Source organism: Salvelinus fontinalis, chromosome 1, assembly GCF_029448725.1.
Source record: "Salvelinus fontinalis isolate EN_2023a chromosome 1, ASM2944872v1, whole genome shotgun sequence".
In the NCBI taxonomy this organism is placed as follows: Eukaryota; Metazoa; Chordata; class Actinopteri; order Salmoniformes; family Salmonidae; genus Salvelinus; species Salvelinus fontinalis.
In genome coordinates, this window is record NC_074665.1 from 45,010,154 (window position 1) to 45,024,775 (window position 14,622).

At 43.3% G+C, this 14,622-nt stretch overlaps 2 protein-coding genes across 3 annotated transcripts; one reads left to right on the plus strand and one right to left on the minus strand.

Annotated features, from left to right (window-relative positions):
• Positions 1 to 117: 117 nt before the first annotated feature.
• On the minus strand, positions 118 to 5,645 carry LOC129855350 (uncharacterized). Its single transcript, XM_055922908.1, has 6 exons — positions 5,502 to 5,645; positions 4,750 to 4,946; positions 4,354 to 4,457; positions 1,391 to 4,270; positions 877 to 1,085; positions 118 to 699 (listed from the first exon to the last, which is right to left on the minus strand). The coding sequence occupies exons 2-6, from the start codon at positions 4,931 to 4,933 to the stop codon at positions 624 to 626; spliced, it is 3,453 nt and encodes a 1,150-aa protein (XP_055778883.1). The 5' UTR covers positions 4,934 to 4,946; positions 5,502 to 5,645; the 3' UTR covers positions 118 to 623.
• A 2,361-nt stretch (positions 5,646 to 8,006) lies between these two features.
• Positions 8,007 to 14,329, plus strand: LOC129855360 (probable phosphatase phospho1). 2 transcript variants are annotated; one of them, XM_055922933.1, is made up of 2 exons: positions 8,007 to 8,211; positions 10,015 to 14,329. In XM_055922933.1, the coding sequence occupies exons 1-2, from the start codon at positions 8,202 to 8,204 to the stop codon at positions 10,833 to 10,835; spliced, it is 831 nt and encodes a 276-aa protein (XP_055778908.1). In that variant the 5' UTR covers positions 8,007 to 8,201; the 3' UTR covers positions 10,836 to 14,329. The 2 variants fall into 2 exon arrangements, with proteins under 2 accessions (XP_055778908.1, XP_055778916.1); XM_055922941.1 differs by lacking the exon at positions 8,007 to 8,211 and adding an exon at positions 8,221 to 8,498.
• Positions 14,330 to 14,622: the final 293 nt, after the last annotated feature.

Sequence of the window (14,622 nt, forward strand, 5' to 3'; positions counted from 1 at the left end):
ATCTAGGCTATGCCTATTTCTTTGTGCTTTCACGCCCTGAGCTGTCCTATATACAGTATCCTGCTTGGGATTCTGGACAATCTCATATACAGACCAATTGCTCCCCTTGCACTTCAGTAACAGTACTGCACACAGTCCTTGAAATATTCTGTATAAACGCAATACTGGAGCTGTGGAGAGCATGACCGAATCAGTGTAAGCATTCTTTGGGGGATCTTTTTAGTTTGCGGTAAATGTGTGGGTACTTTGTTTCTGACCAGTAGACCGGTATAATCCAAGTGTCATCCCAAACAACTCAGATTTGAAAGTGGAACTGTAGCTGGAAAGGAGAACTAAATGACATCTGAACTGATATCTGTATTTTGATAATTTGAGTCAACCAATATACAGTATGTGTTCAACATATGCGTCTTCACTGTATTACATAGGCATTACCATGAGCATTTCCTGATTGTGACTATTTTTCATAGAACAATATGTATTGTGAACCTTACTTTTTTTTGTTATATAACTTTAGTGTTTACATAGGAAAATGTACGGCAAAAATAATTAATGATTACATTTTTAAAGCGCTGTTTGGTCAGTTTTGAGGTTTTTCTCAGGTCTTGATCCATTGCAGTTTTTCAGCCCTCCTCGATACCATGAGACCTCAGTGCCTCAGCTAAGCATCTGAGATATCTTGAGTCTGGGTATCCATTCCTATAGAGGGGAGACTTATTTAGGACCACAATCTACTAAACCTATTTCAACTCATCTTTTAGGCCTACCAGGGTAAGAATCTCGGATTATAGCACTGCCACTATCGTATCACTGTTAAAATTTGTTCCATATTTCAATGTCATGGTTTTCATACTGTACATTGGACAAAAACCTCACCTGGAAAACCCTCCCTCGATGCTGGTCTTGTGTGGGATGCTACCCCAGGTCACACAATCCCTAGTGTCCCCTACTCTCACATTGAAGGTGAGGCCTCGATGAAAGGCACGTTCGAGGCATGGCAGAAGCTTGAGAGTCGTTTCATTCAGAGGCAGGAAGGCATGGAACGTGCCCCCTTGGAAAGATCCCCCAGGGTTTGGATGGTCTTTCTGCACAGAGGTGGTATGTAGATCACGAGGAGGCAACATACATCTATAGGTAAGACCTCATCTACACACCCTAGACATAAAGCCTTTGTACGACTGTCATAAGGATTCTACAATGCCTGTCGATTGATGATCTCGGTGTTGATCACACGTGGCTATGCACCAGGTGGATTCACATCAAGAGATATTGTAATATGAAACATTGCGGCAGTAATAAATATGTGTGACGTAAAAGTGCAGCCTAACCAAACTCTCTGTCATTTCCAATCCCTTTGAACAATTCCCAATTCTCAAAGGTTAGACCTTACCCCTTGGATGCCATCAGGAATGTTGTAGGTGATCTTCAGCGTTGTATCCTTGTTGTACCCAACCAGACTGATGGACATCTCACTGCGGGTCATGGTCCCCCGGATGCCCACGACACCCTCCTTAGATTTAGGGCGTACTTTACAGTCGGGATGGATGTGATTCTGGCACAAGGCCCCGCCCCAAGCAGTCATAGACACAGATTCCCCAGTGGTTCCACCTACCCAAGATGGACTGGCCTTCACCTCGGTGTCTTTCACATCTTGTTTCTCATTGGACCGGCTTGCCCCGTAATGTTTGGCGGTGGCGCTTTGCGGATTCATTGCATGAGACTTTGTACATTCCACGCACGATGGGCACATGGCTTTTCCACCAGCCGTCCAAGATATAGATGCCCCTGCGGTTCCACATATACAGGACAAACCGGCATTTCCTTCGCTATGGTTCTTTTGGGTCTGCAGTCCCCTACTGTTAGGTATCTGGCTTTTCTCAGGCTTTGGCCCTGTCAACCTCTGAGCACTGTGCTCTGGTAATGGTGCTGCATCATTTCCTTCTGTCACTCTTAGTGACCCCTCTGCTTTATAGGGAGCACTGATTGTCCTGAAACTCTTTTCATCTACGGGACCAGCTACTCCTAACCGAAGCTTCAAAACAGGCACTTTCTTCACACCTGATTGGCTCACTCCCTCCAAGCTCCCTGATGAAACAATGTCGGTTGCAGGGGTGGTCTCCTGGTCTTGTTTGTCACTACTGGCAGAGCTCTGATGTGCTGCTGAGGAGTTTATGTCAGGGTTGGATGGAGAATCAGAAGATGGTTTCTTAAGATCAATGGGTCTCTCTTTCATGGTCTGTTCCCCCTCTGTTCCAAAGTGAAGCACCTCTTTTAGAAATGACATCACCTCCAAACAATCCAGTTTTGGACCAAAGATTAAAATGCTCTTAGTATTTGGCATTAGAATGATTTTCACTTTCTCCCATGTCTCTCTCACAGTGGTGCATAACACCTCAACTGTCTCATTCTTCGAGTCTGACACACCCAGCTGTGTTAACAACAGCTCATGGGTGGAGAAGTCCTCGGCCACCTTGTCAATCAGCTTTTTCAGCACCTGCTGACACACCCTGACGTTGGCTGGATCTTTCCCTCTCAGATGGAGGACGACCTCATTTAATGTTTTTTTCTCCTTCATCTGCAGGTCAGAGGTTACTTCCTCTAGCAGTATGTGGAAAACATCCTTTGTGTATAACCATTGAGTTGTGGGCACCACCAGCTCTACACTGAAGACTTGCCTAGTCTCTGGGTGACTAGTAGTTTCGCCTCCTTTGGTCTTTCCAAACAGGTCTACAGCTGAGCTGCTGTCCTTTCTGACTTGTTTGGTCCTAACCTGCCCTGAGAAACTGTTGGACCGTCTCAGAGTGGAAATTGACTTGGATTGTTGGACTATGCCAGTTGGAACCGCCCTATCCACAGACATGTCCATATCATCCATTGAGTAGCCCTGGAATTCACTAAAGTTTGCTGCTTTTGTGGGTCTGGTTTCATTGTTTTGTGCCAAGTTCAGAGGGGGGTTAACAGACAAGGAAGCAGTGGACAATGGTTCATACCTTTTGAAGAGGTTGTCTTCCTGGAGATCCCTTGGACCAGAACTTGACATTTCAACCTTCTGACTCGTAATCCCTGAAATTGGTCCACTACCTAATTTCTGGTCATTCATTCTGAGTTTTGTGGACGAGAAACTATTTATCTGGTGATCCTCAGGAGCCTTTACGTCACTCAAGCTGGACCAATTCTCATCATCTTTAGGTTTCTCAGAACCCATAGTTCTCCCAAATGTGGCAGCCATTTTGAATTCTTTGCTCCTCACAGCCCTTTCTTTTCTAAGCTTGGTGTCAGGGACAAAGGGTAGAGACGCATCTCCTGAGGAGTGAAGTAACTCTTGACCGTGCTCCTTTGTTGTCCCTTGCATTTCCAATAGGAACTGCTTGGCCTCCGACACGTCACTTCCACTGCCCACCAGATAGACATTGGACTTGTCTTCATTGATCAGCAGCTTTGTGAATCTCTGCGTTAAGGTTTTAAAAGCCTGCTGGAGCCCCAACCTGGGGAAGCTTTCCTTAGCCAACTGCTCCTTGCGAAGTTGGGCCTCTTTGTCTTGGTACAGCCAGGCCAACTCCCCATGCGCAAGCCTTAGATGCTCCACACCTCGCCCAGTGGCCCCAGCCTTAAGCTGCAGGTAGAGGGTGGTGATATCTCTGGTGGTGACATCCAGTATCTCTACTCCATGCCTGTCGAGGATGTTCTGGTACTCAGCCGAGCAGTACTTTCGGAGGTATCGGAAGATGTCTGAGTCTATGACCATTGAGAAGTCCTCCATTGAGGTTCCCTTCTCTAATGCCACTGCATCCTCTATGTCATTGGTGTAAGATGTATGCAATGCCCCCGCTTCCTCTCTATGATTGGTGTATGATGTGTACAATGCATCCGCCTCCTTTCTATCATTGGTGTAAGATTCTTGAAGAAGGGCACGATTACTCTCAGAGGCTCTACTGGAACCGTTCCCCAGATCCAGTCCGTTGGCCTGTCCTGCGGTCTCAGTGTCCTCCTGTCTTTCTGTTCGTCCTTGAGCAGAGTTGTATCTTTTGTCATCCTCGGTGGCCTCAGCTTTAAGGGAATGGACATCTTTTGAGGTCTGTGAATTGAAAAGTCTCAGCAGACACTTGGTCAGGATTTGGACTTCTGTGTAGCGACCTTTGAAAGTGCAGAGGTCAGCCTGAACGTGAAAGGTGCATTTTATGTCACAGGCATTTTTGAGGATGTTAGATATCGATGTTTTCCCCCCATTCAATTTGCTGTAGTCCACTGTCACAGCTGTGTCCACAAAGAGCTGAAAGATTGAATTAAGAAGAGTGAGACTAGGATTTGACTAAAAAAGAGGAGATGTTCAGATGATTTATTCGCATGCCTTACCTCATCTGGATCAACGTCTTTGCTGTGCAAACTCACACTTAGCTCATATTGCTTGCCATTCACTGATAATGTGTGATTCTGATGTTCAACCACTCTCCGAGCCACTGCGTGTCATGTAGAATTTAAAAAAAGACAACAAACATTACGTTCACGTTAAACTCCTCAAGGACACACTGTAGGCTACCTGAATATGCATTATAGGATGTGCTCTATAGGATGTCCCTTATCAAGATAATTACATGTCAGACCCATCAATCAGGTAAATCAGATATGTGTAGTATACACACAAAACATCTTGTAATCTGCAGTACTTTTCCTCTTAAGGTTCTCTATGTTTCACTTATCATACTATCTACTTCCTTCATTTTTTCCCAAGCCCACCGATCGACCTCTAACCTTCGCTGTCCTCAAAGGTAATGAAGGCAGAGCCAGGCGTTGTCTTGGAGACCGTGACCGATGAAATGTCCCCTCCTCCATTCCTCTTCCGCAGGAAATGAATGTGGAGCTTGTCGATCAGTCTGTTTTTATTGATATCTAGGGGTAACCCACACACTCGGACCGTTCCACCCTCCTTCGCCATCCTTGTTATTTATCTGTAAGAATAGGCAAGGCCAGGGGCATCCACAGTAAACAACGTTTTGCCAAATGTTGAAATTGCAATCACTGATCGCAAACTAATCAATTTAACATTTTTGAAAGAGTATACAGTTATAATAGCAGCTCAAAAAGCGTACATTTTTTTCAGTATTGAAACCCATTAGGTTTCAGTCATTTCAATATCATATTATCAATGATTCTGACACGTAAATCTAAATACATTTTTATTGCCGAAATAATTTCAGAACAAGACTACGTTAGGCAGGCCTGAATAATTGCTTCCATACATGCTGTTCACAAAGATATGAACAAATCATAAAGCAATCTGTCTGTGTAAATCACTCCATGTTTAATTAAAAAAAGTGAACTATGTTGATTTGCATTGTTGGTCATTCAAGTCATGATGTTGTGGCTCGCAAAATATAGGCCAACCCATTACCTGGATAAGAGCCACATATGATATAGCCTAATGCACCTTCATACCTACTAGGCCTACAACATTGCAAATGTATTTGATATTTGAGCAATTTATTAAAATCTTTGGATATTACCTTTCGTTTGTGTGCGTTTGTCCTAGATTCAAATATGAAACGAGATATGTTATAAGAGCAAAATGACGAACTGTTGCTTGCAAATCTGAGAGCGATTATTCTCGGTTCTCAAGAAATGGAAAGTGAAAGGACTTGCGTGAAGGAGTCAATGATGGCGTCAAAAACATAAAAACAGCAACTATTTTTTTGTGAGAACAGAAAAGGGAACATTAGCGTTATCAAGTTCCATTCGAAGTTTTTAGATACATTTTTGGGGGAATATTTTTTATTTTTTGGAATACATCAAAGTACAATTTCCTCGACGGTAAAATAACTGACACGGTGTGAGCACACCTACCACAAGAGGTCGCCATTACATCACGGAAAGCTAATGATGGGCTCAATTCTAATGACTTATATATACACTAGATAACCATTTGGGGGCGCTGTGTTGAAGTCACAGTGCCTCCATCTTGGCACTCCCACCCATTACAAAAAATATTTTGGAAGCCATAGAAATGCTTTTATTAATGTCTACATTCGTTTTGCCACTTTTATTCTATTACAGAAATCATAATACATACTATTATATTATGTAAGCAAACCATAAAATTGTCCTTAAAGTATACTTTTTTGAGATTTAAAGTATCATTTTTGAGATTACTAATGTTACTGTCCCACTAAAACAAAAATAATATTTAAATACATGTAATTTTGTCCTTGAAACATTTAATTGAAATACTGTAGAATACATTCATTCCTATGAAGGACTGCTCCTACTGGGGAATGACAAAATGGCCGACCGGTGGCTTCCATGCCACTCGATGACCAATACGTACAGCAGCACCAGCAATCCAGGGTTTATCATTGCTTCCAACCTATCAAGTGCTACAGTGATGCACAAAAACAGTCCACAGGAAGCCTGAAGTTAAATACAATTCCATTTCAACTTTCTGTGCAGGTGGGCAGGAAGCTTGGTCATGACGAGGTTGGAAGTTTGAGACAAAATATATAGATTCGATTTTTATTTAGTCACTTGCAATGTACAGTGAAATTCTTAAGCTCTGAGCTCCAACCGTGCAATTGTGAATGAAACAATAAAACATAAACAAATGTATAATAATAACATATACAGTATATGTTCACAACTGTGACATTGATAAATATAAATGTCCATTGGGGTGTGGGTGGGGAAAATGGGGGGGGGGACTGGGGGGGGGTAGTGGTGGCTATCTGCTAAATGACTAAAATGTAAATGTGTTCAGCATGATAAGTGTCCATTGGGGTGGGGGCATGGTAGATGCCTGTTGAGGGGAGGGAAAGTTTCCAAATGGTGAAATGCAGGGAGTCACCACCTTCTTGTGCCTTCTTCACCATTGTGTCCGTGTAGTTTGTGTAGTTTGACCATTTCAGCCCCTTCTGAGATGAACTTGACGTTTTGTAGGTCACCACGGAGGCCCCTTTGATAAGGATGGAGGCGTGCCCATCCTGGTTCCTCCTGAAGTCCAATCAGCTCATTTGTTTGACTGACATTGAGGGAGAGGTTCTCTATGTGATCAAGTGTTACATAAAGTGTTCTGTCAAACTGTCTAGTAGTCATTTTCTCACAGCATTAGAAACGTTGTCTTAATGTCTTTGTTTGCCAAAAGGCATCCTGTTTTTTTGTTTTTGATCTTTAGATCTCACTTTATGACATTGAAACAGCCTAAGAAGGTTCACTGAAACCCTTCCAACCTAAGAACTTTAATTCCATTGACGATTAATAGTGAATATCTGGTCAATATACTGTACTGTGGCCTGCCATTGAACAACCTTGACCAGCAATCAGTGGACTTGTTGGCAGAGCTTGTACAATGGCGCTATGTTCCACCACTTCAATGGCTGAGAACAGAAGATACAGGAGATCTCTAAAACAGATTACTGTAGCCCACATGGGGACTGTTTACCATGATCATGTGTGTAGGTCACGAGTGTTGCACATACATGAATAAACATAGGCACGCTGTGTTCCAACTCTACACAAATGCAATGAACTACCATTGAATACTTTTTAAATTCTTCCTTTACCATACGTCAGTAAGCTATAGCGGTCTACTATGCTTTATTGACACATTTTCTCATATGGTGTTTTTCTTCAGCAATATAACTAGGGCGGCAGGAAGCCTAAAGGTTAGATCATTGGGCCAGTAACCAAAAGGTCGCCAAAATGTGAAAAATCTGCCAGTGTGCCCTCGAGCAAGGCACTTAAACCTAATTTCACCAGGGTTGCCTTTGATAATGGCAGACCCTGGTCATGGCCCCACTCTCCAAGGGTGTCTCATGGGGAGTTGGGATATGCAAAAAAACAATTTCCACTCTCCACATACATAGGACAAATATAAGCACCCACCAATGAGATAATTTAGGTATATTCTATGCTATTATACAAAGAGCGTTATACCGTGTCAATACATGGCTGAGAGCGCGTAGCACAAGCTACGCACGTAAACCTGTAGCCGCCTCCTATGTTGTCGCGTCACTGGGACGCAGTTGGACGTCATCGCGGCTGTCGCTCTCCTTGGTTTTGACGCCCATGGTGGGGGAGTTGGAATGCATTTAATTCATCTGCCCCCGCTACCCGGCGAGGCGAAGCAAATGTCCCGTCGCCGACACAAGAATGCGGTAGCCGGGCACCAGCAACCACTCAGGACGAGGGGCACAGAGCTGACCATTTGAAATCACATGTTCACCGGTATAATTCTTTGATGTCATAATATCGTCTATCTATTCTCTCTGTTCTGCTTAATATTGATTTTGTCTTTTGATCCCCTGGCGCGCAAACCCCCAAAAAATGCACGGTCAATGTACCCAAATCGGACAGTGGAGTGGGTTGCGCTACGGACCTTCAAGGGTAACCTTTAGTCGCATTAATAATAGCTGTTCGAGTGTATATTTAGACAGCTTAGTCAGTGGATATGTACTATAAATAAGGGGACCAGTGTGGGGATGGAAATCAGCGTTTATCAGTCATCTGATGAGGTGCGTTGGAACAGTTGTATTGGCATATGTAAAATTAGATCTGTATTTGATTTTACGCAGGCTGTATCAGCAAAGTGTCTTTGATCGGCCTGGGAATAGCCCATAATCTAACACTGTTTTTCAAAAATGGGCAGGACGTTTTGTTTTTCTTTTGGGATTGCAATGCGCAAATGTTGCAGCACTGCGCTGCTCTTTACACTTTAATTATTTAATCTGCTGTTGCACTTCTGCTTTGCTGATGGGGAGATTTGTTCACGTAAGAGTTCTATGTTGTAACGGTCTGGGTTTAAAATGCATATAGGCACCATTGCATAGGCCTATAAAATCCAACCATATAAACTAACACAGCTGTTACTTTAAATCAACAAACAGCAGCAGCCAATATGCTATTTCAATGGTTTGCAACATTTTACTAAGACTGTATCATTTATCATGACTATTTATTAGGTTACATAGACCTAATTATTATTTATTTGTTGCTATGATTGATTTTAGGAACGCTTGGGACACTAGGGAATATTGAACCAATTGACTGCTCTCCGTTGGTCCACTTATGGTCAAGATATGCAGTGTGATGTAATATCCTTGCGGCCCAGCCCTCTTTCTCCACTCCAGTTACAGCAAGGCTGCAACAGTAGTGCCTTGTGCCTGCTTGAAGCCTAGCTCTTATGTCAAAATGGCATCATTCCAAGGTTGAGACTGTGGGCTGTATCCTAGGGGCTCCATGTTAATCTATTGAATGAATGTGGAGATGTTCAGCATTTGAATATTGCCAAGTGTAGGCCTAGTGTGTTGTTTGTTGATAAAGTTGTGCAGATATTATTTTATTGCGCTATAGCTTAATAATTCAAGTGATATCTTTCAAAACAATTGGGATGCTACATTTTCCCACACTTGCCATAAACTGTATGTGAATGTCCTCCTTGTTGTTTTTCTCTTCGATACATTCCATTTGGTATCTTAGACCCATTTTCTTATCTCAACTCCACATCTCTACCTTTTCTCCTGTAGTAATTCTTAAATCCCAAAGTCCAGTCCTAAGGACTTAGTCTGGGCTGGTTGTAATTTCTCCCCATTTCCGCCGCCTTACGTTGTTGCAATTTAAAGCTCATTAAGCTTGCTCCATGGAAAGTCCATTGAAGGGTATTTTCAGTCACAGATTTAATAACAGGTTTAATCAAGGTCTGTGCAACGCATCAACCCATAATGTGGTACTTTTACTTTTTACTTGTGGAGTTTGGACCAGAGGCATACCAGCAATGACATGACATGATGACAGAGGGTGATAAGACATTCAGGATTCAAGATGTCAGCTAAAAGCACACCACAGTGGTTCACAAAATGTACAGTGCTGTTGGCCTATAGTACACAGGGGCAATATTTTTAGCTAGGTCACAGTCTTAAGCCACATTTCAAAAGGAAGCCACTAGTAAGTTTTGACCACCATGGTAGACACTGGCATGACACACTTTGTTCAACCGTCTCTTTTGTCCCCCTGTCCTCTTATCTTCCTCAGGTGTGGGCGAGCCACCGTCCCACCGCTCCCCAAACATGGCTGCCTCATCTGTCCCTTCCACGGCCCCGGTCCCGTCCCCTCCCAAACGCTTCCTGGTTCTCTTCGACTTCGACGAAACTATCGTCAACGAGAGCAGCGACGATGCAGTGGTGCGCGCCGCCCCGGGCCAGCAGCTCCCCGATTGGCTGAGACACTCGTACCGCGAGGGCTACTACAACGAGCAAATGCAGCGCATCCTGGCCTACATTGCTGAGCAGGGCGTCACTGAGGACTCCATTCGCTCCAAGGTCGAGCAAATTCCCCCCACGCCCGGCCTTCTCACTCTCTTCCAGTACCTCCAGTCCCGCAAGCAGGACTTTGAGTTGGTGGTGGTCTCCGACGCAAACATGTACTTCATTGAGGCATGGCTGGAGAGGGCTGGGGCTCGCCACCTCTTCCACAGGATCTTCACCAACCCGGCCAGCTTCGACGCTCAGGGGCGCCTGGTGCTCCTGCCCTTCCACACCCACGGATGCCAGCGCTGCCCCGATAACATGTGCAAGCAGGTGATCGTACGGGAGTACCTGGCGCGGCGGCAGCAGGAGCGCGGCGGCTGCCCCTTCCAGAGGGTGTTCTACGTGGGGGACGGGGCCAACGACATTTGCCCCATGCTAGCCCTGGGGCCCCGCGACACGGCCTTCCCCAGGAGGCACTTTCCCATGCACCGGCTGCTGCAGGAGATGCAGGACGCTGGGACGGAGGGCCTTAAGGTCAGCGTGGTGCCCTGGGCCAGCGGGCAGGACGTGGTGGACTGCCTGAACAGGCTGGAGGAGGAGAGATGAGATGGAGAAAGGACACTGCAGCTAGACAGGTACCAGATTGTGTGCTGTCAGTACAAACAAATCTGGGACCAGGTATAGCACAAAGAAGCAGGGTAGGAATGAACAGATTAGGGCACCCCCAAAAGTTACTGTTAAAAGTATTACAGTGTAGGAGGAAAATGACATGATGCATGTCCAGTGTTTTTAAGCAGGTGCTAGAGATCCAAGAATATGTTTGTAAAAGACTAAAGAAGACTTGACTTATTGCAAATTATGCTCCCATGTGCTTCATTGACAACGTTTTGACCTAAGGTAGACCTAAGGGTCGAAACATTATCAATAAAGCACACGTAAGCATTGATGATAAAGAAGGACAGAATACTTCAGTGTGATTGCAGTGTGCATAGTCTTCCCTTTTGGTTAGCAGTACTACTGTAAGCATTAAGAAGATTAATTTTGGGTTAACAGTACCATCTCTGTAGGCATTAAGAAGATTAATTTTGGGTTAACAGTACCATCTCTATAGGCATTAAGAATATTAATTTTGGGTTAACAGTACCATCTCTGTAGGCATTAAGAATATTAATGTTGGTCCTGGCCACTACTTTGTAGGACACCTCCAGGAGTTAATGTGTCATTTGCACCTTGGAATACAAGGGTTCTAATCTTCCCACTTGGTGCTTGACGGCTGCAGTATGTGTGGGCTTTTGTTCCACCCCAGGTCTAAAACACCCTGCAGGTATAGTGCTTTATAAGTTGTTATAAGCATATACGAGCCTTTAAAATGTCTTATAGTAAGGCTTAATCAATCACGATGAGTAGATTATTGTTGAAATGAGATGTGTTGTTGGCTTGGGTAAAAAAGCCTGTCTGCACACTCTAGCTTTTCAAGATCAGGGTTTGTAACTATTGGGTTGAAGACAGTGGTCGTGTCCAAATGCCCATACTAGCGTTCTAAATAGTATACAAAAAAGAAAGTGCTATATAGTATGTGAAATTTCAAACATAGTACTCCGAATGCGTCATCTAATACGTGATTGCGTTGACTCCGGCCATTCGTTCATTTTGGCACACCGCATCAATTTATCTGATTATCCGCTGTTTTCAAACATGTGAGTCGGAAAAAAGTGGTGAATTCTAACAGATCAGACGTCGAAATGAGTACGCAGTTTAAGTATGTAGTACGCTAGTATGGATATTTCGACACAATCAATGTTCTTTACATGGTCCAGGAGTGTGAGCATTGTTTTGTCCCGGCCCAGCCTTAACACACCTCATTCTGCTAATAAAGTAAGTGATGACTGGTTGACATAAGTTGACTAATAGAATCATGTGTTCTAGCAGTGTCTGGTACCAAAGCCCACACACACCGTGGCTCTCCAGGACCAGGCTTGGGATAGAATGACACAGAGATAGACGCCACTGACGCTCTGGCACACACTCGCTGACACCTAATATACAAGGGCAATGTACACCGACTTGAGATGCAAAGTGAAGCCCGTGCGTCCGCGCTGCACCTCTTTGTACAGTACACCCTCACATTGTGAGAAACCTATGAAACACTTGAGACATGAGACATTGGAATCTGTGTGTGGTCCCATGTCTATCATTCTGTTGACATTGGAGTGTCTCAATCCCTCCCCCCTGCTATAACTGTCATGGTCTCCTCAGACATTTGAACCTATTGGCCTTCCTTGAACACCCCCATCTCCAGTGTTAACTCTTTCATTGAGCTCTGAGACTTGACAGGGGAGACTATTAACTAATTGAGTCAACAACTCTCTATATCTGGGTTGCTGTCCACCCAAAAAGGCAGAGAATCAACTAATGTCCTCCAGAAATGGTTACTGGAGACTTGTTATCGAATTATAGGGGATGCCTGGAGATGGTGGTGGGTTCTACCATAAGAAACCAGGGCATTCCCGTAAGCATTCAAATATGAACATCTCCTCCAGTGATAGAAATACTACCTTGGTCCAGCACACTATTTCAGTGCATCCTCACATACTGAGTCTATGTGCATGTCTATGTAATTTGAACCCTATACAAGACAAGTGTGTGCTCAAAGTCATAAATCACTGTGAACAAAAGGCCATGGGGTTTGAGTGTTTGTATCTTTGACCCTGATGTAACAAACAAACAAAAATCCAAAAGGCTTCCTTGAAAATAAACCGACCTGCATGTTGATGTGTTATTGTCATCAAAGAAAGTACCTTTGATGAGATAACAAATTATGAATCAGTGTTACAGCACTTGTTGGTTAAATTTGTCTCCGTTGTAACAAAATAATCTCTCATCCAACCATAGGCCTACTCATAGGCCAAATACGTTCAAATACTTGTTCTGCGCTTGATTTGGTTTGCCCGGTACAATGGGACAAATGGAATAGTCCCAAAAGTGTAAACTTCAAATCAAGGTGAATAACGTGCATCTCAAATACTTTCAAGCATCGGTCATCGTCAAGTATTTGAAGGTCTTCGAGCTACTGTATGGATTTGATCCAGCTCTGGTTGCCTTAAGCCTCCATGTTCAGGATGGTAGCAAAAGAAGTTGGCGAGTAGAAACAGATTTGACAACCAGGATAACGCATAGGCCTCAATAGATCCTGTCTGTAGCTTGGTCTCTCAGGGAGCGATGAACGATGTATAGAGCAGGAATAGCTGCTGATACAAATAGTGTTTATTTGCATATATTATTTGCATATCAGCTACATTGCTGTGACCCATGATCAGCATATGATCAGTAAATCACATTGGAGATCATTGATTTGCTCTGTCAGAATATTTTTGAAATATTGGAGTATGATACTGAAAGAGATTAAAGTATTTTAGTGGTTTGGTGATAGCCATAGTGGGACTTCACTTTAGCTATCAGTTGCATATGTAATACACTATGCTGAGGATGGTGGTGGTGTTGTACTAATTCTGTGATCCCGAGATAATACAATAATTGACCTGTAACTTGACCTGTAACTGCAATCCAGACATTAAGCTTTGCATAGAAGAATATCCTTGTTTGAGTTGTGTGCAATAACTGGCTTTATGTTCACAGTATATGTTTATTAAGTGAAGAGAACGAGAGGAAGTGTAATACTGTGAAACTCTTATCCCCAATGTGTCCCGCACCTACGGACCGTTTTCACTATATAATCTCACCTCAACTTTCACTGAAATGTGTTACAAATGTCGGTAGAGTGTTATAGCCCCACTTAAACCAAAATGGCCAGTGTTTTGGGTGCTCCTCTCGGCTAATATATTAATTTCTCTTGAAAATGATGTCTGTGTGTGTTTGTGTGTTCTGGTTTGAAGGTTTGAGAAATATCCTTCTTGTTTTGACCGGCATTACTCCTCCTGCAATACTGAACTGACTGATCCTCACTGTTCTACTTTAAGAGACGTTATGCTGTGTACTTCATGTTTTAGCCTGTTTTGTCTTTAATCTAAAAATCAAAGAGACCATGTGTGTAATGTACCATTGTAATAGTAACAGGAATATAAAGCCATCAACTAACTGAGCAGATTTTCCGGATTTATTTTCATCTGTATTCAGTGCTTCAAGTCTTGAATTGGAAACCTAATGGAGAATGAGTTGAATATATATTTGATGAATGTAGTTGAATTGTTGGCACGGCATGACCAATTGTAATTCCCATGCTTTGGAATGTGTCAACAATTAAAACAATACTTTTATTTGAAACAGCATGCCAATTAAAACATGTCCCCTCCTTAACTATCCACTATTTATCCACTAAAATATCCTTGTAAAAGATTGTCTTCCTCATGCAAGAAACAGAGGCGTCATGCGCACC

Excerpts from the sequence above, each read along its gene's own strand:
- LOC129855350 (XM_055922908.1), bottom strand. The coding sequence starts at position 4,933 with ATGGCGAAGGAGGGTGGAACGGTCCGAGTGTGTGGGTTACCCCTAGAT. Across the intron at positions 4,458-4,749 it reads TACCTTTGAGGACAGCGAAG|TGGCTCGGAGAGTGGTTGAA; the intron begins GTTAGAGGTCGA and ends CATGACACGCAG. Across the intron at positions 700-876 it reads ATCGAGGGAGGGTTTTCCAG|GAATGGATACCCAGACTCAA; the intron begins GTGAGGTTTTTG and ends TCCCCTCTATAG.